Genomic DNA, 25,116 nt, shown 5'->3' with positions numbered 1-25,116 from the left:
AATGTTAAATCAAGGAAGCTGTTTTTTTCTTTTTTCTATTTTATTTGTTCTTTTCTTACCTCCATACTCCAAGTCAGGAAAAGAAAAATCACCATGATAGAGTGACCTGATAGTGGATCTAATCAAATGGCTTCCAAAGGATCAAAATATAAACATGTCAAAATTGAGAGGGGAGGGTGGTGATAGAAGTAGACTTTTGTAGAAATATCCAGAATCCCAATGGAGAGAAAAGTGCGAGGCAGACAGAACATGGGGTGTTTTCCGTCCATATTTACATTTATATGAAATTTTTATTTTTCTGTGCCCAGATATGTAGGGCCTGCTAGAATAAGACATATTATTATAAACATATTCCCTAATTAATTGATGTTCTCCAATACTTTTCTTGATCAAATTGGGAAAATTGTATATCTATATAGACACATACACGCACACGCACATATATACACATACATATATATACATACATACACACATATACACATATATAGACGTATTTCATATCTAGTTTTTCTTATATTTAGTAATAAGTTAAATTTTATTTTAGAGTTAATTTAACTAGCATATTACTGTTTAGTCCTGAAATCTCAGAACATAGAAGATAATCTATTCCTTTTAATCTACTATTTTGAATCTTATTTCTTTTAAGGAAACCTGTCATTCAGTGATGACATACTATATTTTTGGAACTATATTTCTTCTGAAAAAATAAACAGTAGCCTTTCTACTAAAAATTACCTTTCTGAGCTTCTAAAGCATTTTTAAAAAATTCCAAAGATATCAAATATCCACAAAAGATTGAAAATGGAGTCTGAATTTCCCACTGGGAAGTACATTTCTTCAGAAAAATATTTTCTTTAATATTTTTTTCTTTCTGAAAATCTACTCTTTTCTCTCTCTCTCTGAGGGTTAAGTGAATTGGTTTATGTAAAATGACACTTGAAACACTACCAAGTATGAAACCAAACTTTCCCCTTGAGGCTTGAAAAGAGTTTCATTTACACTAAGGAAATGTCGCTCTCGCTCTCGCTCTCGCTCTAGCTCGTCACTTCTCTCCCCCTTTCTCCTCCTCTCTCCTCTTTCCCTCTCTCTCTCCCGTCTTCCTTCTCTCCCTCTCCCTCTCTTTTGTTATTTCCTGATTTGGGCCGTGACAGTAAACTTAGGAATTGTAAACACACACACACAAAGACACACATACAATTGAAATTTACCAAGAACATGTGCACTGCTGCCTGCTTTGGTATAAGCTGATAGCACTAAAGGAGGGGAGGACACTACCTTTGAGATTGCGGTAGGACAGTACTTGTTGAGATAACATTATTTTCAGAGTACAAAACATATGCTCTAGGAATATCATGGCTATAATTACATATGAAAGTGTTTTGAAAAGGATGGTCATAATCAAGGGGTTAACCTACATTCTCCTGGTGTAAAAAGGTTACAAATTAAGTTGCAGCAACTTTTTAATTCTTTGGTGGGATTATTGTTAAGGGAGAGGTGAATGTAGCTTCCTAGAAAACCTCAATTCCTAGAATACCTAACTTTTGAGAAATTAACTCAATATTTTACAAATACTTTAATAGAGAACAACTCAGTTTTTCAGGAAGTGTTGGGAAACCATCCTGTTAGCTACTCACAGTTGGCAGCAGTGAAGTCTTTAAAGACAAATAGTCTATGAATTCTATGTTGTGATTTTTAATATAAAAATTAATTTTCAAATGTGTATTTATTTTATATCTTTCAACCTTTTGTAGTTGCTTCAAACATGTGAGCCCATTTCTTCTTTTTCTTATTGTTTTGTTGCTAGGTAAGTGATATAGCTGGTTGCCATTTTTAGCAGCCTCATGAGATCATGTCTGTTTCCATGCCAACAGATCCTCTTGGGAGAGTATTTTCAGTAAAAGCCCGGAGGTGGTGACTCCTTTGCAGCTCCAATGTTGCCAGCGCCTGGTTGAGCTTTGTAAACAGTGCCTGCTAGTGGTTTACAAATATGCAAGTGACACAAGAGGATCGCTCTCAAGCATTGGTACCAATTGGGGTAATTCCAGGTATTTGTTTACATTCCCTAGACTCTGGGAGTTTTATGTAAAGTAATCCCACAATGCAGTTTGAAATTGAAAGTCTCTTTTTGTTTATATGGCAAGAGAAGCTAAAGACTGAAAATTCAACATACTATTGTCTATAAAATCTCAATCTTGCACAATCTTGACCTTTAAAGGACTGAACAAACCTGGAGGTGAAAGAAATAACCTGCATGGAAATGAGATTATTTGGTTTACATACTTTTGCTTTCAAAAGCCAAGTCAGAGCAACCAAAAATGCTAACAATTTAACATTTTCCCCTAAGGGATGTTTCAACACTTATCTTTTAGCCTAACAGTTGAAGAGATACCTTTAGTTTAGTTTTTATTGTTCAGTATGCCTCTGCTACTCCTTTCATCATCGAACAAATTAATGGGAGGTGAATTTTGTTAAGTTCTATTTAAAAATTGAATTTTCATAAATGTTGTTGAGTTAAAATAGTTTTCCAAAAGCATAAAAATAATATTATTTTTAAGTTAAAAAAATATAAACAAGAAGTACATTTTTAGCAATTCTCAAGACAATCATAGTTCTCATTTGAATTAAAGATAAATATATGACTTTATTTTTACTATATATAAATTATAGTACTGCTCAGGATAGAAGAGAATAAACCAGGACTTTAAAAAAAACTAAGTGACCATGAAAAGATGATAGGATTCAACTAACTAAAAGAAAATACTATAGCTTGGATTTTTTTTTAAATATCTAGAAATTTATCCAATTATTAAAAAGATCAATCATAGAGAGTTTAAAAGCTAACTTTTTACAAAACTGACCTGCAACAAATAGAATGGCTTTCAATATTTTTCACAAAAATATTGAGAGGTGTATTTTAATCGTTGCTTGTCTTGGATTCTGTTATACTGTTGCAATACCTTTGACCCATTTTAGCTCTCGCTCTGCAGACACAAGCTTATTGATAACAGCAATAGTAGAGGTAAAGTTAGCCATTAAATTTTTAAATATATAAATACGAAACTATTTATACCATTTTTTAACATTTTGACAGAAGCAAATTATTGCAATTTATAGCTTATATTACCTTCATTAATATTTTCATATGATTTAAAAGAACAATGGACATTACAACATATAATGAAGAGCCTTCTCGTTAAGGAGTGATACTCTGTGAGCATAATCAGTGTTGGAAGGATGATTTCAAACTCTTTAATGTCATTCTTGCAATTCCAGATTTTATAATCCATTTTCTGTTGGGGTAATTTAATAACTTTTGTGACTGGGCAAAATAGGTTGAGTCTTCCTGGTTACTCGAGAGGAAAGACTTTGACCTTATAGTTATTTCAGGCTTTTATCTTGTGGTCAGAAGAAATATTCCTGACCTTAAAATTTTGAGTTTTGTACTTCTGATAAATGTTCGCTGTAACCCCAGTATGGTGATTATAAGCATTTGGGTGGGGGTATGTGTCAGTTAATATACCCTTTATTCTTGCCCAAGTTTAAAATCATTTGATAGAGAATTATAGGAGTCAGATGATCATCAAAATGGAGCTTAGTTACTGACAAAATCTACATTGAGAGGCATAGTTTAGATGTGAACCAAGTGAGTTTTCTAATATTGAATTTCAGAATTAAATGTACCCATTGCATCAAAGGCAGAGCTAGGTCAGCCTGAATCTTCCACTAGCACTACCTCATAAGGTCTAATTCCATTAGTATTGGCAGGAGAGCAAGTAAGAATGCATCCTTTCTGCAAATAGGCTGATCCAAAAAGAAAACGGGGCTATACCAATCATGCTAGGTTCTTTCTTTTAAACCTGCAAATTGGATAACTCACTTCTGGTAAGATTCTAGAAAGTTTCCACTAGTGGAGGTTCTTCTACATAAAAACACAAGAAAGAGAGAGAAATAAACATGTCCTCCTAATATGTAGCTATTAAAACCCAAGTCAATGTCACATTAATTTAAAAACATGGAAAAGGGGATCATATCTTTTCCCTATAGATTAGGAACTTATAGCATATTACTTTATATGTAGAAGTCACTTAATTTGATATTTATTAATATGTTGATTAATTTCATTTCTAAAGCATACCTAATGAAACATAAATTATATATAAATACATATAAATATGCCTAATATACATAATTTATGAGGTATACCTAAATACTTTATGAAGATATATATTTGGCTAATGTATCTGTAAAATTAAGAGAGAAGAAAATAGAGCTAATAATATTAGTCAGGTTTATGATCATGTTTATCTTCCTCAGAAATCTGCAGGGTATTTCTTAAAAGGCTTTAAAGAATATATGGCACCTATTACATGGAAGGAAGTGGACTTCAACCTTGCAATCTCAGAAAAACAATAATGTAGAGGTACACTAAGTGAAAAGCCATTTCTCAGAGGAGGACTCTTAAGTAAACCAATAGAACCATTACATAAACTCAGATGGTCAATTATATATATATAAAATTTAGTATATATCTAGGATACTATAGTTCTTAGGATCAGTTCAATATTTCACTGTAATTAGACTTACTTGGGAAACCTTGAGATCTTCAGACATTTTTTAGTCTCAGCATCTCTGTGTTTCTATCTTTTATGTACTGAGCTTTCATATAAACTCATAGCATAAGATGGATTTTGTGGCTAGAAACATTAATAAAAGCATTAATAAAAACAGAAGTTAGAACTTCTGTCTTCAGTAATAGAGCACTAGATATTTGGACAAATCCTCTCCCTCACGTCAACTAGAAAAACTGGACAAAATATCAAAACATTTGCTTAAATATATCAGAAAATGTAAACCAGATACTTGTTAATGAGTATTTGTTAGTACTGAGTAGTGCTTTTGACAGACTCATAGGCCTAAAGGGAAAAGGTGGAGTTCAGGGCTTGCAAAGATGTGGACCTTGGTAAATCCCTAGATTCCTAGGAGAAAAGTGTTCCAGATGTTTTGCAAAGCAAAAGTGGACAGAATTACAGAAAAAAGAATCGACAAATCTACAACCATAGAGAGAGATTTTAATATACTGAAAATATTTTTTCCTCAAAAAAAAATTATAGTATAGAACATTTTAATAATATGATTACCATACTTAACTGTGGTATGTAAATCCAATAATCTCAGAGTACAATACACTAGGCATACCAGGAATTTCTACAAAGATTAACCATATAATGGAATATATTTCAATAAATTTGTGAAACATATTTCAATAAATTTGTGAAACTTGAAATTATGCAGAGTATTTTTTTCTGACCACATATCATTAAGCTAGAAAACAATAAGAAAATATAACCGGAAAATTTATATTTTGGAAAGATAAAAAAATATACTTTTAAGTAACCCATGAATCAAAGAAGAAATCATAATGGACATAGAAGATTTGAACTGAATGATTATTAAAATATTACAAATAAAAACTTGCAGTGTGTAACCAAATTGTTACAGGGCTATTTATAGACTTAAATGAACATAATTAGGAAAGAGGAAAAGAAAAAATTAAATGAGCTGAGCAATCATCTTGAAAAGTGACAAAATGACATTGAAATAGACCCAAATAGTACAGAAAAAGGAAATAAAAATGACAACAGAAATTACTAATACGAATGTTCCTTGACTTATGATGGGGTTACATCCCTATAAACCCATAGTAAGTTGAAAATAAGGATCTGAATACATTTAATACACTTAACCTACCGAACATTGTAGCTTAGCCTAACCAACTTTAAACATGCTCAGAACCTTACATTAACTTACGATTGGGCAATTATCTTGAATTTCATCTCAAAAGTAAATCCTTCTTTTTCTCATCAGAAGCAGGAGACACAGATGGGCATTTGACATGATGGGGTGTGACAACACAAAATGCAATATTCAAAAAGCACTGGTAACACAGTACACTGTTAGCGTATTAGTTGTTTACCCTGTGAACACATGGGTGACTGGGAGGCGCAGCTCATTGCTGCCACCTAGAATCACAACTGTATCAATGATGTCAGCATATCACTGTCCTTGGGAAAAGATCAAAATTCAGAATTTGAAGTACGGTTTCTACTGAATGCATATTACTTTAGCACTATTGTAAAATTGAAAAATCGTAAGTTGAACCATCATACGTTGGGGAGTGTCGATATAATGAAATAAACAATAAAAAAGATCAGCATGGCCAAAGGTTTACTTTTGAAAAAACTAACAAAATTGATAAACAACCGGTAGACTGATCAAGAATATAAAAGGCGGATATAGTTAGTATCAAGAATAAAAATAGAAGACATTACTGCAGATCATATAAACATGAAAAATTTTCTAAGGAAATATGAACAATTTCATGCTGATAAATTTGGTAAATTAGATTGTTAACAAATTCCTGGGAAAACACACATTACCAAAGTGACATAAGATGTAAAAAGTCCTTTATATTGAAGGAATTGAATCAATAATTAAAAGCCCCCCACAAAGATAACTCTAGATTCACATGGTCTTCACTATCCAATTCTACAAAACCCATTAGAGCAGAAAAGGAGGGAGCATTCTCCAGCTTGTTTTATGAGGCTACCATACCTTTAATACCACAACCTGACCAGGACATTATGGTAAAGGATGATGACAGGTCAATCTTACTCCTGAATGTAGATGCAAAATTCTTAAAATATTAGCAAAATGAACCCAGAAATTTTAAGTAGTATAATGTATCATGACCAGTTCTTGTTTATTGTATTAAAGGGTACAATAACATTAAAAAGTGATCAATGTAATTTTCATAGAATAACAGATAATTTTAATAGATACAGATAATCACTTGATGGAATTCGATATGCATTCATTCCTTAAAAAATGTTGAGCAAGCTAGAAACAAAAGGGGAAAAGTTTCTCAGTCTACTGAAGAATAACTGTAACGGACATACCTCATGGTAAAATGTCGAAGGCTTTCCAACTGAGATTGGGAACTAGACAAGGTTGCTTGTTACTACCGCTCCTATTTAGTGTTGTGCTGGAGGTCCTACCTGGTTTAATGAGTCAAGCAAAAGAAATTAAAGGCATTATATTTGAGAGAAATAACTTAAACTCATTACTAGTAGATATGATTGCATTCGTAGAAAACTAAATAAATCTCTAGATAAATTATTAAGTAAATTTAATAATTTTGATTGAATCAAGGTCAAGATAAGAAAATTAATTGTAGTTTTTCTATATTAACAATAGCTAGAATATGAAAGTTTAGATACAATATCATTTTTTATAACATCAAAGCATAGCTAACACTTAGGAATAAATAGAACAAAATGTGTAAGACTTTTTGCAGGAAAATGTAAAAAATTGAAAGATATATGTTATTCATTATTGAAATCAATATTATTATGTCAATCCCTCTCAAATAGTTATGTACATCTACAAATTCAATACAACCCTAATATAAAACCCAACAAATTTATTTTGGGGGGTATAATATTTGACCAAAGCTGTTTCAATATTTATGTTAAAAAGTAAAGAGCCAAGAGTAAATAAGAAACTCTTGAAATAGAACAAAAAAAATGGTAAAATTTATTAACTACAGTGTACTAAGACTTTAATAAAGCTAAAGTAATTTAAGACAGTATACTACTGCTAAAAGTATAGACAGACCAATGGAACAATTCAGAAAGGTCATACTTAGACACAGGCATATATAGAGACTTGATTTATGACTAAAAGGGGTATACTTAATTTATGACAAATGAGAAAAGGAAGTTTGTTTAAACAAATGGTGCTGGGATAATTGAGTTTCCAAATAATAATAATAATAGAAAATTTGAGTTTACCCACACCATATGCAAAAATCATTTCCAATGAATTCGGTATATGGATATGAAAGGCAAAACTAAAAATCTCAGAAAAACATAGGGGGATATTTTCATGACCTTGAGGCGCGCAAAGATTATAAAAATATAAGACCGAAGTACAAAGCATAAATGAAAAGATGAATTTTATTATGTTAAAATTAAGAACATATATTCAGCAGAATATCTCAGGAGGGTGTGAAAAAGCAAGCCATAGAATGAAGCAAGGTATTTGGAGGAAGATACTGTAGAAGCAATTCACATAAGAGTTTGAAAAAAAAAAAAAAGCACCAATAAACATTTGAAAAAGTGTTTAACCCTTTTCCCCTTTAGAAAAAAAAAAGTGGAGCTCACTGCCAGCATCATTTAACATGCATAGGAATGCTACGTTTTCTAAGTTTTGACATTTTCAGAGACTGAGAATTACTATATTTTGTAAATGAAAATACCACTACTAAAAACAGAATGTTATAAATACAATGAAGTTATTTGTTTCCAAAGACTAGCAATATACTAGAGTGATGCTAATATATGAACTCTCTTATACTGCTGGTGATAGTGAAAATTGGTACCTTTAAAAACTGACATTATGCAGTCTACCTTTTTTACAGTTTTTCTATTACCAGCAATTCTCAGCAGAAATGTCTGCACACGTGCACAAGACCATTATTAGAATGAACATAGTAGAATTTACTTAATAGCTAAAATTGAGAAACAACCCAAATATCTATTTATAGAAAAATGAACACATTTTCTGTATTGTCAACACAGTGAAATATTATACAGCATTGACAATGAACAAACTGCATGTATAAAAGGCAACATGCATAAGTTACAAACATAAAGTTGAGCAAAAGAAGCTAGACGCAAAAGAATACATACTTCATTTCATTTATTTTAAAATAAAAAGCAGGCAAAACTAAATTTTGGTGTTTATGGAATGTGTACTTGGGTAAATAAGGAAGTAATTACCATAAAAGTCTTGATAGTGGGTAACTTTATAGGGAGGGAGGGTGCTGTAATACAGAGCTCTGAGGTGCTAGGAATGTTCATTTATTTAAGCTGAGTAGCAATTAGATTTTATGTGCTTTTTCAATGTGTGCTATACTTTATAATTAGGAAGTTTTAAAAATTGAATTAAATACATGGTATTATTATGGCCTTAGTTTAAGATAGCTTAATATGTCTGTCTTAGAGCAGGGATTGTCTTGCTAGTGAGGCTGATGTTCATAACACATAAATAATAATATTTCACCCACATGTACTATTCCATTGGCTCTGTACTCTGTGAGACAGGCATGGCAGAAACTGTTGGACTCTTCACGGATCAAAATACTGAGGCCCAAAGAGGCTGAATGGCTTATCCAGATCCACATTGCTAGCATATGGCAGAGGTGGAACTTGAAACGAGGACTTCCCTTTCCCCCCCAAAAGTTAAAACTTCAGGACAATGCATACCCACTGGGATGACTATTAAAAAAAAAAAAAAAGGCAAAATAGTATGTGTTGGTGAAGATATTGAGAAATTAGAGCCCTCATGCATTCCTAGTTCAGAATGTAAAATGGTGTGGGTGCTATGGAAAACAGTTTGGCATTCCTCAAAAAGTTAAATATGGAATTACCATATAACCTAGCAATTCCACTCGTAGGTTTATACCACAGGGAACCGAAATGAGGATTTAAACAGATACTTTTACACCAATGTTTATAGCAAGATTATTCACGATAGCCAGAAGGTGAAACAACTCAAGTGTGCATCATCAGATGAATGGATAAAGTGTGGTATATACGTACAATAGAATATTATTCAGCCTATATACAAAGGAATGGATTCTGATACATGCTGCAACATGGATGAACCTTGAAAGCATGCTGAGTAAAACAAGCCAGACACAAAGGCCGAAATATAATATGATTCTACCTATGTGAGGTATGTAGGATAGACAAATTCAAATAGACAGAAAATAAAATAGAGGTAATTAGGGACTGGGAAGAGGGGAAATGGGGATTTAGAGTTTAATGGATACAGAGTTTCTGGGATGATGAAAAAGTTCTGGAACTAGGTAGTGGTGATGGTTATACAACCATCGTGAATGACTTTAATGTAATGAATTGTACACTTAAATAGTAAAACCAAGTAAGTTTCATGTTATGTACAGTTTACCACATTAAAAAAATTTTAAAAACACAGGACAAATATTATGATGAACTTTTTTTTACCTTGTGTTCCCCAAACCGGGAAACTGAGTTTATTCTGGGGATATCAGGGATCCTGATCTTACTCCAGAAAAATCTCAGAAGGGTGGCATAGCTTAAGTTTTCAAGGCTAATTCCCTACCAACTTTGAAATGCTTCATGTTCTAGAGATTCTCTACGGTTGGCAATAATTTGGTACATGACAGACCAACCAATTCTACATCAACCAGGAATTAGACAAACATATATTTTATGTCTATATACTGGATATATGAAGATGTGCAGACCAAGCCTCAGAGATCAGTTAGGGTATGTGTGTGAAGAAATAGGATAGTCTGAGGTATTTCTCCTTGGTATGAACAAGCTACAAGTTAGCTATTTTAGTACATCAAGACTAAACTAGAATAAAAATAAAGCTTTAACTTTTTCACATTTGTTGCTACTTTAACATAAAAAAAATCCAATTTATTATTGAACTTCATTGCAAAGAACATTTCAAAAATAATCTTTGATATTTAGTTAGTGTGAGATCTCCCAAGAGATATTAATGGAGATATTAAGGCAAATAATCCACTGTGTTTCTCTATAATGCTTTAAAATATCCTACAGCACTAGCTTTAGAGAAGCAAAGTGTTTCTTCCAATGTGATTTCATAGGTTTTTTGAGTTCATACTAAACCTCTTTTTCTTTTCAAGTCTTAAAAATAGTTTCGTTTTAGCTTTTCCTGCTCCTATTAAAAAGTTTAAGTTCGTGGATGTATGATATTTTTATACTTTCTAGGATATATTTAATATTTCTGAAAAAATGAGTAAAATCATTGTATCCATTAGTTTTAAAATTGGAATTCATACAGAAAAGTGAAAATGTAGTATAGTTTCTAGGAGCAGTGATTCTGGAGCTAGCCCACATGGATTGTAATCCTGGCTCTGCCACTTAACTAGCTATGTGACTGGGCAAGACACTTGACCCCCCTTCATGCTTTAGCGTATTCATCTATAAAATAGAGTCTACAATAATATCTACTGTATAGAATTGTTATGAGAACTGAGTTAATATTATAAAGTAATTGGAATGAGCACATAGAAAACACTATTTAAATATTGAATGGTATTAAATAAAATAATATATGTTAGCTGTAACTTGGACTTTGTGTTTTATTTTTTCATCTGTGAAATGGAGAAAGAAATCTATAACTCAAAATGATATGTGAATGTTATTGTAATATCAATAGTAACTATTGCTTGGAAGTTCTTCAAAAGAAAATTGATAAAAGTTACTGTTGACTATGATAAATATCAGTGTAATCAGAATGCATTTGCTTTGCAATAGATGATAAAATAACTGTCAACTAATACAAAAGAGTAGGTTTTGATCAAACACCTTTTTTTTTGCATGTTTGCCCTATGTAGAAAGGGTAGCTTTTTGATGGCAGAAGATATTAAATTAATCATCTTGACTCCACTAGTTCTTGACATAATAATCTATATAAATTACTCAAGTGATATTAAGAAAATAATTTGTTTAATCTGTGATGTGAGAAATCAGTTGTTTCATTATTTATCACCCATTGTGCAATTTTGATTTAATTTGGTTTGTTATGTATTATTTTACTGCTCTATTAACTTAATGATTTGAGCAATTATTTATCATTTGTGATATTAGACAATAGAATAAGGGGATATTATTAGGTAATTCATGATAAAATGATGTTTATGAATATTATAGAGAATTCTGCTATTTTAATCTGAATACTATATACGGTTGATCATAACGCACAAAATTCATGTCACACAACCATAAGTGTAATTTTTCATTAACATAGAGATATGGTAGTTATCAGACTTATTTAATATAGAATAGGTAACTGACAGTACCCTTGGCCCTGAATTTCTTCACATATCTATGGAAGTATGATACTTTTGATAGAAAATCTTAATGTCAAGTGAAGAAAATAAAATAAATGATTTGATGCTTTCCATTGTTTACTTTTTCAAGACAACTGGCAATTACAAATCTTTTATTGCCACTTCTGCTCTTGAAAATTCCTCATAGATCTCTTTGTCCTGGCTTTATAGTATGCCCTTCTCATTATTACCTGGACTCACACTTTTAGTAGTGATGTTTACATGCATTTGTTCACATGGATTTCTTAGATCATTTCTCTCTAGACATATAGAGTAGCATGGCTTAAGGCTAATCAAAGTTTTTTTTCAGAGGAAATCAGTGTATAAGTGCACACTCTTACTTGCAGTTTCTAATCCCAAATCTCTAAGAACTGAAAAATAAAAGTAACATTTTTATTGGCAAATCTAACCTGAATTGACATGAAGTCATTTATAGTCTGTATCTGATTTATTTTGAATATTTATGCATTTTACTATAGCAATATTAATTGTTTGTTTACAGGATGCTGTTCCAAGGCCCTGATGGAGATGTTATATATAGTTATATATATACTATATTGTTCTAAAATTTGGAAAATTCATGTATTCTGAAATACATTTGGCTACAAGGGTTGTATGCATCCAGTAATTGTGAATGTTTTGGTATTCTGTAATAATAAGTACCGCGTGGTCTAAGAATATACGATTTGTAATCTAGTTGTGAATGTTAATCTTTAATTTTTTCTTTTAGATTACCTATAGTTATAATACATCAATGAAATATTATTAAATTATAATGAATGGTTCCAAAATCCTTGAAACAAACACTTATTTGTAATGTGGCTAGCCAAATCTCCATTTTTTAAAGTATCATTTCTCATGGAGGATATATAAATTACTAGACACATAACACTTTAGTGAGAGATGTTAATGCCAACTTGACTTTAAAAGTCTAACTTTTGAACTATTATTTTTAGGTATTTACTACCAGGAAGTACACAATTCTTCATGAGAACACCAACCTACAACTTGAAATACAGTTCACCCGGAATGACCCACTCCAATGTTTTGTTTACATCACGATATGGCCATTTGTGAAACAGAAAGGAAGCTCACCATGGGTTATGCATAATAGCAATTCATTTTCCCCCTAATTTAAACATGCAAAGAAAGCAACCATTAAGTGCTGTTTTATGTATATATGACATATATATGTGTGAAAATATATACACACATGCACTCAAATAACATATATATTTATTATATGAAAGAAGAATTAGCAGAAAATTGGAATAAGATTTAACCTTTCTGGAAATGTAATAAACCATGTTAATACTGTTTACACAAATATGTTGATGTCTAGAATTTGCTAGGTTTATAACTAATACCTTCCTACTAGAAATGTTATTTTTGCTGCAGAGTATATAAAACAGAATTTGATCTTGAAGATCCCATTACAGTGTTAAATTATTTTCTAGACTTGAAAAAGCATTAATAGTATAATACCTTATTAATTCTCTTATGTATAGTAGCCATTTAAAATAAAAAAAATTAGAATCCTGGTGTTGCTTGATGATAGGATTAAGTATAAAACGGGTTTATCATAACCATAGCACACTGTAAAGTACTATAAAAATCCCAATCCGATTCTTCAACATTTTTATTCCTCTATGTGGAAATTTAGCTACTAATGATAATGTACATTTTCAGTAAGGATCTCGAAGTTCATATTATGATCTAAAATGAAAGACAATCCAGTGAGATAAAAATAAAGAAAACATAACTAGCTTTTATTTTTACTTTTCATTGGGAATCACATAAAGAACAAAGAATGATGATAATGACAAAATCGTATGATTTTTGTATCTGATACTACTTGCTTTTATTTGGAAAGTGTATCTCCAATTGGTACTTATGGTCAAATACATTTTTTTCTGTTCTTCAGAAGTAGGAGAATTTACTTTTCAAACTCATTTCATTTTTACAGGATAACGTCTCACATTTCTAAGTTTTTCAACGTTGAGACCAATTTACATTGCAAAGTCTAATATACAGTTTTACATTGCACCACAGGAAATGATCTAAACTTTTGCAAATAGAAGATTCTGATTACTAGATATTATTAGTCATGATGTACCCTTGAGAAGTTTTTAAATTAAACTAGAGTATGAAGTTTCTTTTTGTTCAAAGTTATTACACATAAGTTTTATAGCAGTTTACTTCCTTTTCTTGCTGACAGTTTCAAAAACGAGTAAGCTTTCACTTTTTCATGAAAATAAAAAACACGATCATCGACATGGCAATTCTTAGAAATTGCAATATTCACACAAAAGTTTTATTTTCTTATGGATGCTAATTATTTGCAAAACTCATGAATGTTTTACCTCCTTTTATTAACCTAAAAGCTATTTCCAATAAATCTTGACCCCAAAGTCAAAGGAGAACTGAGGGAGGCAAACTGTCCTGGTTTAATTAACAAGCTGGATAATTGGCACCCTAAAGTTATAAGTTAGATATACTTTGCTCTTAAGGCCATATTCTAAGACTTTTTGGCAAAAATAGGTTATTTTCTAAATTATTGCTAGCTACTTGATTCTTATGCCTACCTAGCATCCATATTCCAATAGATACTTTTTCTTGCTATATTCTTCCCAAAGAAGAATTTGTTATTGTCTTTGTGGTGCAAGAGAATAAGGATGTCAGGGTGAAGGAAATTACAGTGTTAACTGAGTGTTGGTGACTTTATTTTGTGAATTCTTACATTTTTTTTAGAATAAATAATGCAAAGATTGGGCTATTACAAAATCATTAGAAGAATGATCAGCAAGTAGGCCTTTTTATGGAGTATTTTTAGTTTCACAATTTGTCCATAAATGAGATAATTTCAAGTGTCTGGTATATGGTATCAGTACAGTTTTTGGCCACTCACTTGTGTTAGTTTCAATAAAAAAGTGGTTATTTAATTTGCTAGAGTAAGCGCTTTGGAACTTCTGTTCTTAGTTTCATTAGAGTGAAATTTCTATTTAAAAATGTCTGACTTGGGGATGAGCCCTCTCGCCCTAGGAAAAAAAACAGAATGCAAAAAACTTAAAAACCAAGAGTAAATTTAAATACATGAAACTACACAAGTAATTGATTAAAACATTTCATTTCTCTAGTTATTTAAGTCTGCCTTTTTCTGAGCAGTGTAAATAGGCCCACATTTGCCCATTTATACTGATCTAGTTTGCTATGATGAAGTTGTGAATAAAGCCATGTACTCATTATTTATATATACTGCCTGGTATGCTGTGGTCTATGGTTGCTGTAGTACTTATTCTCTAATGAGAAACCAAGAAGAGAAGATACAGTAATAAACTGGAATGTCTCTGGAGGCCATAGAAATGTTTTAGAGGTATAAAATATTTCTTAGTTTTTCTTATAAATTTTTTATTTATGGGGTTAAAACATGTCAGTATAAGTGATAGTATGGCTTTGACTCTCTCTTCTAGGAGAGAAAATAAGTATCTGAAAAATTCCACAAGCTATTCAATCTTACTAGGAGTTTTTAATAGGGAATTTGGTTTACTTATAATGAAAGCGTATTTTTATTGTTATTAAAAAGATTCCCTGATCATTCTGTAAATCTAAGATTGGAATGCTTCCCAGAAGTGTATACGATTGCAGTGATTTCCAGAACTGTATAAAAAGCAAACTTTTTATGTTAAATCATCATCTCTGAGCATAGTATGAGAACACAGATTAGTTTTCACTTTAATAATCCAGGATTGTGGATTAGTTGCCATTTGTAATCTGGTGAAAGAAATACTGTGATTCTTACCTTATTACGAATCTCTTTCCTAGCAATAAATTTTATTTTACTTTAATTTCATTTACCTTGCATGTATAAAAATGAAATTATAATAAGGCCAAATGTGGAAATGGCAACCGTAACCTCTGCCTAGAGCATAGTTGAATATCCCTGGTTATCTATAAGATGCAAAGATATATACAAAATTTTTGTAGGTCTAAATACACAAAAAGTCTTACTAATTTCTTCTCTCTAAAACTAAAATGAACCAACTCAAACAAAAACGCCAACCTTCTTTTCATTTAATATTTACATACAACTAGATGACAGTGACTCCTAGACATCAAGAATAAGATTTCATTCTAATTCTCTTTTTAATTTGGAATGTATATGACTGTAGAATTTTGTTACCTAACTAGAAATTTCAGGTGTCTTAATATAAAGTAATATAAATGTTTTCTTCTTTAGCATGTTAAAGCCATTTCATTTAAAAATTCTCTTTAAATCTAAACATACACACTACTTGCCCTTTTCGAAAGTACCAAAAAATCAATAGTTGCATAAATGCTATTATTTTTAGTTTTCTATAAAGCACCAATTTATTCTTAAATGTATACTCTTTTTAAAATAATAGCAAATACCTCGAGAAGAATGACAGAAAATACTTTTCTGTTCTGTTCTCTAAAGCTGATTTACATTTTGAGTCTTAGTTAACTTGATTCTAATGGTTAAACAATAAAAAGTAAAACTACAATTAGTGTGTTTCTGTGACTTGATTTTTTAAAATTTGCTTTCTTTTTTAAATTGAAGGATTTAGACTTTCGAGGACTTAGTTATCTACATATTTTCGGCTAATATTACTTATGAACAAATTAAAATTTTAGAAATGTATTTATGATCAAAATTTTATTTCCTACTCCTTCCTTCCTTCCTTCCTTCCTTCCTTCCTTCCTTCCTTCCTTCCTTCCTTCCTTCCTTCCTTCTTTCCTTCCTTCCGACCTTTTCTTCTTTTTTTTTAAATACTTTATGTTCTCTTCAAAGTTTTGACCTTTGCATGGACAAAGTCAAGAAAAGAGAAATCTTGCCTTATTTTTATCCTCGGCAACAAAAAAAGTTGGAGAATGTATCATTGAATCTAGTTTAGTTTGTCTGCTGAGATTTTAAAAAATTAAATTGAAATACATATCTAAAAATATTAATTGCCTGGATTCAAGGTACATTGCTACAAATAACAGTCTTGTAACAACCAAAAAATTGATATATTAAAACTTATTGCACACTTTGAAATTGCTGCCTTTTTTTTTTTTGCTTCGTCATAAATGGGTATACGGTAAATTGAAGGAAAACTAATCAGATAATACATTCTGACTAGCTGCACTGTATTATCTAAGAAGAGCAACATAAAGCTTTTATTTTTATCCCCACTTACTTGGAAACTATTAGTAAAATCATCATTCAATAGGCTAACATTTTCTATGTTAGTAAGAAGACTTAAAAAAGTAATCAGATAATGCTGATGTTTCTCTTTCAAAGGCTAACAACAATTCTTGTTCTTGAGGTAGTCGGTTCATACAATAACTAGTGTACATCCTACGGCATCGAATATTAATAGATTTACTGAAGATTCTGGGTTTGAAGAAGAGCTTGAAAGCAATACTTTTGCTACCATGAATCATGACTCAAATTATCCCCATGTGCTTTACTACCTGTATATGAATGCAAATGTTGTCACAGAAATATGCTTGAAATGTCAACACAATGTGCAATTAGTATGGCATTGTCATGCTTTAGCATGTGATATCTGTATGGTGAAGTTATTTCAATTACTCAGACATGTTATTATAATAAAAAATGTTTAACATAAGAAAACTACAATATGCTATCAAATGGTTGTTTCTGTTTTGCACACATACACACACACAATTTTTAGTAGGAAAATAGATTGCTTTCAATTAATTGTTTAGGGGGATGAAGTACATTTTCACAGTAATTTTTTTCTGTTGTACAGACAGCAATAGCACTTTGGGGATAACATTACCTGCTATTGAAGTCAGGTCGAATAAACAAAATTAGTGTCAATTTCTCTCAGCTGGAAGGCACACTTCTCTAAAATTTAGAAATGACACTTTTATATCTTTCCAGCAGCATTGATTACAATAGTATTACTAATATGGATAGCATTATATCAGCATCTCAGCAAAGAAGTTCACTTTTTTCAGAAATTTATAATTTTGTCTTTATAAAAACATTATACTAAATCTAAATAAGAAGCATATTCTAGTTTTATTGCCATTCATTCAATTTAAGATTATGAGGAAATTAGAAAATGTTCCTTTAAAGAATGGATGCACTTTGGATAAAAACCTTATTTTGTGGTAGGAGCTTTAATGCATGTATATCCTTTTGGAATTAACTAAAGAATATAAACATTTACTTTAAAAATGTACTTTTAAAATTATTTTTATAAGGTTAAAATATTGTATGAAAGCTTAAAGTTGAAATTGTGATTTTTTTGAGTGACAGATAAAGATGAAGCCAATGTGGGTAATTTGGTATCTCCCTATTTTATCAAGTAATTTGTAGGATAAATAAACACACCCACATATATTGTGTTTATATACATATATGATTTCATTCAATTAAATGGTTGAAAATCTTTTAAATTATAAAATAAATCATCCCAAAATAATTTTAAGTGTCAGAAAACTTCATATAGCTCCTTAACACAAAATTAACATTTAGCTTTTTTGTAGAAAGTAAGATAATCTTTAATTTGGAGAGAGTTATCTCATTATGATTATTCATGTATATATTGAATATGGTGACAATAGATAGTGCCCATCCCCATGATCAGGTAAATTTAGAAAACATTGAATGTAGAAATTGGAATAAGTTTCTTTACTTTCAAGACCTCTCAGAGTCTTTAATATCCTAACATGCATAGAGCCTTCAGCAAGGGACTAGAACATGCATCAGTTCCTAAACTAATTTCACTGTGGTACTTTTTATTAAAATGTATCTCCCAGAGCTAGTCTTCTATTGACCAAACTTTGGGAAACACCAGACTAAACCAATTCATTTACTAGTAAAGTGATCAAGATTCTTCTTTAATTATTTGTCAAATCTGCACAAGTGGTATAATTATGAACACTGACAAATATATAGTACAAGAACTTACTTGAACTTGTCACTTGAGAATGTGGTCATTTCCAGAGGAATATTTGAACCAGAGTTTCAATAAGGAATGGCTTGACCCAGGAAGGACGCCCACAGATAAATAACCTTTATGGTAAACATGAGTTACATTAGACATTTGTAACATAATTGTGATGTGCAAAGTAATGTATATTGCTTAGGAATGTGATCGGAATGTGGTCCAAGTCCTTATGAAGAGATATTAATGATTTATTGGGTCTAACATGATAAAAGTTTGTCTTTAATGAAAGTCTAACATCACCTTTCAGCAGATGATGAGTTTTGTATAGCACACAATATTTCTAGAAGCACTTGCTATCTGAAATCAAAATAAAAATGATGTCTGTGGCTGATGAATTTCCTTAAATGCTAGATTTACTTAAATTTTGTTGTGTTGTTTGTGAGAGAAAATTTATTAAGTCAAATTTTTTTCTGTATCTAAGTCATATGTTAGACATTTTGGAAGTCTTAAGAAGATTTATCACACTCAGGTCTGTTTTGTCCCATGTGAAATAATGCTTAATCTCCTTTTTAAAAATATAGTAAATATACTACTCTTTAGTGTGAAAATATAGTAAATATACTACTCTTTAGTATGTTTAGGAAGTTATTATTTATTGAATTATAGTGGCCTACACTAAACTATTTCCTATAGTTATCAAAAATACTAAAATTTTGGCTTAGAAAACTGTCTTTACTGTTGTACAGAAATAACACCATTTTGATAGCTTTATAACTTTATGTAGTAATAGAAACATGCGGTGAGAATAAGTGAATTCCATATTTTGTATTAAGAACAGGTGCAAGTGGACATAAAGTACTGAATTGACACTGTTGTAATAAAAACTTTCAAGGGCAATAACAAAACTATTTAAATTTAGCTGAGCTCTGTTCCATTATACTGCTGCTAGTGCTTTAAAAAGGTCAAGAAACATAATAAATTCAATTTTTAAACCTGCAGTACGCTGTTAACAGTAAAAACATTAATATATCTGCATGTTTAGAGGAAAATATATGACAGTGTATGTGAAAAAATCAAGGGTACATAAACCTTAATACAATCTAAGAAAATATCATTTAGTATATTACCTCATTTTCATTAAAATGATGAAAACGTGAATTTAGAAAATTACTTAGTCCTTAGGCTAAAAATAGGTAGATCATCAAAACCTAATAGCATTCTAGCTCAAATTGGTATTTGTTCAGTAGATGCTCTACATCATAATGTGAAAAATACAACCGAAAACTCAAATTCGGAGAAGAAACTGAAGGTATTTTATTAAATAAGCAAATTTAGCTAATTCCATTATGGTTTTTGACTCTCAAGCTGAAGCGATAGACTTGTTGCCATAACATGCTTACTACAAATACAGAATAAGTAGATGCCTTAGAAATTAGCTTGATTTGTGTATTTTAGCCTCCAGTTTCTCAGCCAAAAATTACTTATATTTGCTTTTGGATTTTTTTTCCCTCGACCATTTATTGCTAGGTATTTCTAGTTTCTATATTTCCTCTCATTTAGTTCCGCTTTTTCCCAGGCTGCCACATTACTCTCACTCTAAAATACCAAATAATCATTGCTTATTTTAGTTGTTTTAACTAAAACACTGAATTCTTATCATAGATTATGAAAAAAGCAAAGGCATATTCCACTTCTGCATTATTTTTATTCTTTTGGACTAATATTTTTTTTAGCAATTTGGCCTATAGTCATAGTGTCCTATTTCTCTGAGCAACAGGTAAATGGTTACAATTTCTCTAAGTTCTGTGACTACTCAGAATCTCTTCTAAATGTTATGTCCTGGTAAATCACAAGAAGCCCATTTCTAGACCTGAGATATCCTAGTATTGATCTTGCTTCCTCCTACACATGCTAACAATTTCCAGCAGTTTGTAGATATGACCTAGGCATTTAATTAGTAAATGGGGATTCCAGGTTTCTAAAAAATGTCCATAGCACCAAGATTCCTCAAAATAAAAAGAGAACTAACTACCTTATGGCTCAGAGATTCCACTTCTAAATATTTATCTGAGGAAATCCAAAACACTAATTCGAAAAGATATCTGCACCCCTATGTTCACTGCAACATTGTTTACAATAGCCGATATATGGAAGCAATAACTTAAGTTATCTATTGATTGACGATCAGTTAAAGAAGTAGTAGTACATATATACAATGGAATATTATTTGGTTATAAAAAAGAACTAAATTTTTACCATTTGTTACAGCATGAATGAACCTAGAGATTATTACGCTAAGTGAAGTAAGTGAGGCAGAGAAAGACAAATGCCATGTGATTTCACTTATATATGGAATATAAAAAACAAATGGACAAACAAAACAAACAAACTCATAGATACAGAGGAGAAATCGATGGTTCCCAGATGGGAGGGGGTTTGTGGAGCTGGGTGAAAAAGGTGAAGGAATTAAGGAGTACAAATTTGCAGTTACAAAATAGTCACAAGGATGTAAAGTTCAGCATAAGGAATATAGTCAATAATGTAATAACTACATATGGATTCAGGTGAGTACTAGATTAGACTTATCAGGAGAATCACTTTGTAAGGTATATAAATGTATAACCACTATGCTGTATACCTGACAGTAATATAATATTGAATGTCAACTGTAATTAAAAAATAAAAAAATAAAACCACAGTGATATAGCACTATATACCCACTAGAACAGCTAAAATTAAAAAGAAAAAATTATTCTCAAAAATCAATAAATAATAAAAAGACCCATAGCACCATGATGCCTTGCCAGGCAACCCCAGGGGGTTGGGAAAATAAAATAAAGTTGCTTACAAAGATTGCAATCTCTGTTATCTTTCTTAGCTTATTATCTCTCATCTACTTTATTTTTAATTTCCTTGTGTAACAGAAAATACAATGGATAGGAAGCAGATAATGTGGGCTCTGATCCTAGTTCTATGAACTACCTGGGTGAAACAGAACTTTTGTTTTGTAAAATAAATATCAATTTTGTCTATATGAGAGTTTTGTCATGAAGAAAATAATAATCACTTGTTTCTGTAGTAAAGTATAATTTCCTCATATATAAAGATACTTCACCAATGATCAGAACACTCTACTTTGTGATTCTAAATCTTACAGGGTATCCCTGGGTTTCAGGTTTTGTAAGAATGGAACTAAGTAAACATGTTACCAAGCATTAATCTATTTCAATAAAAAACCTTTGTGTACACACTAAATTCAGTCTCAGGATTACAAAGTGAGTTAAAATTTATTCACTCAGCCAGAAATTTTAGATAAAATGAAACAAAGATCCTATATATTTTTATTCCCAATAAAGAAGATGGTGGTTAAAAGAGTGGCTTCAAATGCCAAATGACTTGGATTTCAACCTCCTAAGATGAAAGTGACCCTAAACCTCAGTTTCTTCATGTTAGAGTAGCGTGAAGAAGTTAACTGAGACGTTCTGTGTGAAGCTCTGAGCCTCCCAATAAATGTTTTTTGTTTTTATTTTTATTTCCACACAATGCCTTTCTCCACCATCCCCAGAAAAGCACAACTCTGTCAACACATTTTAGGATTGAGAGCAAGCAAAGCCAATATGGTATTTCTGGGGTATGCCCCAGGTTCTCCCATCACACGTTTTCTGGCCTTACTATCTAGCTAATTCCTCTTGTAATGTCAAAAGAGACAATTTTGCAATCTGTAAGGGACAGTCTTTTAGGTATTTGTCCTTAGGAAATGCTAAGTATAAATATCATAGGATTACCATGCACATGTGTTCTTTGAAACATGAAGATGTAAAGAAAAAATCATAAGAAATAAAAGTTTTTAATTGACTACTTCCGGCTTTGCTGAAAATGGCTTGATGAAAGTTTACCCCACAAACAACAGTAGGCCTAGTACTTGTCAAGTACTACTAAACTGTGCACTGTGCTCTGGGGTATTAAGAGCTCATATTCTAAGTGAAGAGATATGTAATCACTACTAGATAATAGTAATGCAGAAAAGTAGTACAATGGAGTGATGGGGGATTTGTGGGAATGTAGCAGAAATAACGAGTATCCAGTATAGAAAACCTGGGGAGAGTGTCACAAGAGAGTAGTTGAGTTGTGTCTTGATATGTGCAAGATTTCCATAGTGAAAAAGAGGGTTCCAGGCACAGGGAATATCAGAGGTAAGAGAGCCTGACTCAGGGAACAGAAAAGGTCAGTATGGCTCAACTTGAGCTGGGGTGTTGAGATGTAGTTTGGGGCCAATTGCCAAATCCTTAGATGCTACACTTAAAAGAGTTTGGATCTTACCCTTTACTCAGTAGAATCGATGAACATTTTTACTATCAGATAGTGAGGAAATGGAATTTGCATTTTATGGACTTGGTTGTGTTGGCCCTATGGAAGAAGGAGCACGACTGGGTTCGGGAGTGGCTGGTGGCAAGGAAGTAGGACACTGTGACTGGAGTGCATGCAGGTTAGGACGAGGGCCTATATTTGTGTGGGGTGAAGGTAATCCTTCAAGAGACATATCTGAGGAAGAACGCTTCAGATTTTTGGACCTATTTTGTATGAAGAATGAAGACAATAACAAGGAATTGTCTAAAATTTTTTCATTGTTGTAAAAAATTTTATTTAGTGTAAAAAATTATTGTGTTGTTCATTTCAAGCCTACTTTCCTTGGCTATGGCAAGTAATTTCATTTTGACAAACATGTAGTGAGTATTGGCTGTGTGTTAAGAACTATGCTAGATACCAGAGAAACAAATTATTAATAAGATTACAGCCTGCCTTTTCACAAGTTCAAATTCTAGTACAGAAAAACATCATCCAAACAATTATAATGAAATTTACTAAGGATGTATAACAGATGTATATTTAAGGAATTCTATAAAATGTTCTATTACTATTAGCATGGAACATCTTTATATAATGTGAGGGCTTAGCTTTGATTCCCAAGTGAAATGCCCTTATGAGCATCAGGTATAATGGATAAAATTTGCTTAAGAGAAAGCAGAATTGCATGTCTAATACTGTAGACTATAAATAAGAGTATAGGGTAGAAAAAGGCAAAAAACAGCTTACATTACACTTTCTCTGTAGAAAGTCCTGGATTTTCTATACTTTTATCTTTAATCCAAATGATGAGAGGTATGTAACATGGTTGCTAAAAGCCTGGACTCAGGAGCTAACTTGTCAGGTTTGAATCCCAGTTCCACCATTCCCTGATGGTCTGACCTTGGGTGAATTCCTTAGTACCCTGTTTCTCGTTTTTCTTATCTATAAAATGGTGATAATCATGATAGCAGTGATATAGTGTTATGAAGATTTATTTGTGCATTTTTGAAGTCATTAGTCAGATGAGGTCTCGTTTGAATTCCTTATAGTGGAGAACCTTCAAAATAACTGTACCAGAGGTCAGGTTTTTATTTTATTAAATAAATACTCTATTGACTTGGTACTGTTTTTAAAATGTTATTTTTATTCTATGGTTCTGTACTTGTTTCTGATAATGTTATATTTGAAAATCATTCTCATATATCTTCAACTTAAAGGCTTGTAACACTGAAAATTGCGTTCTTATTGATTATTCTTTGCAGTGTGCTAATTCCATGTTACTGAAATGATCATTTTCCTGTCCTGTCAATAATATTAGAAACAATCTTATGCCACCAGATATCTTTGTATTCTGTGGTTTCAATGAAGAGGCAACTCGTGCTGCTTTAATGATTATATCTCCTCTAACATCTTTTCACCTGAAATATACTTTCGTTATTAGTTTTTATTATGAGGAAATGCATGGAAAGATTAATTTAAAGGGCTTTATTTCTGCCCTCGATATTTGATACTGTTTATCAATTGCTCAGCTGTGCTGTCACTGTTAGTGACGTTGAGTTATTTAATTAAACTATCACTCAATTAGTCTCTTTCCATCATTTATACATGATCATTAATTAATTAATTTTCAATAAAATAGTCACCTTGCGGTATTACAAATCTGCAAGTTGGTCCTGGAGGCCTAGGAAGAACTGGAATAATAATCAATCAAACTTTCCCTTGATAATCGTTCCCACACAGTGAGCTGTACCTAATACAAACGCAAACTACCAGACCGTACGTTAGAAGTTTATTTCAGTGCCTTTGACATAAGTGAGCTGCAGAAGACAGAAGACTTTAAAGTATCTAAAGGATACTTTAGAAGTTGCTTTC

General features: G+C 31.5%; 1 protein-coding gene across 2 annotated transcripts in view; it reads left to right on the top strand.

The window, feature by feature from the left end:
- The window catches only part of TTLL7 (tubulin tyrosine ligase like 7), a 121,013-nt gene extending 104,519 nt beyond the window's left edge, over positions 1 to 16,494 (top strand). For both annotated transcript variants that reach the window (XM_036235616.1, XM_016146098.2), the window contains exons 20-21: positions 1,875 to 2,048; positions 12,928 to 16,494. In XM_036235616.1, the coding sequence (XP_036091509.1) occupies positions 1,875 to 2,048; positions 12,928 to 13,048 (295 nt within the window). In that variant the 3' untranslated portion in view covers positions 13,049 to 16,494. The remainder of the gene's footprint in view (positions 1 to 1,874; positions 2,049 to 12,927) is intronic.
- The last annotated feature ends 8,622 nt before the right edge of the window (positions 16,495 to 25,116 follow it).

Source organism: Rousettus aegyptiacus, unplaced genomic scaffold (assembly GCF_014176215.1).
Source record: "Rousettus aegyptiacus isolate mRouAeg1 unplaced genomic scaffold, mRouAeg1.p scaffold_m13_p_1, whole genome shotgun sequence".
NCBI lineage: Eukaryota > Metazoa > Chordata > Mammalia > Chiroptera > Pteropodidae > Rousettus > Rousettus aegyptiacus.
The sequence above is the reverse complement of the archived record's forward strand: the minus strand, read 5'-3'. Positions and strand labels throughout refer to the sequence as shown.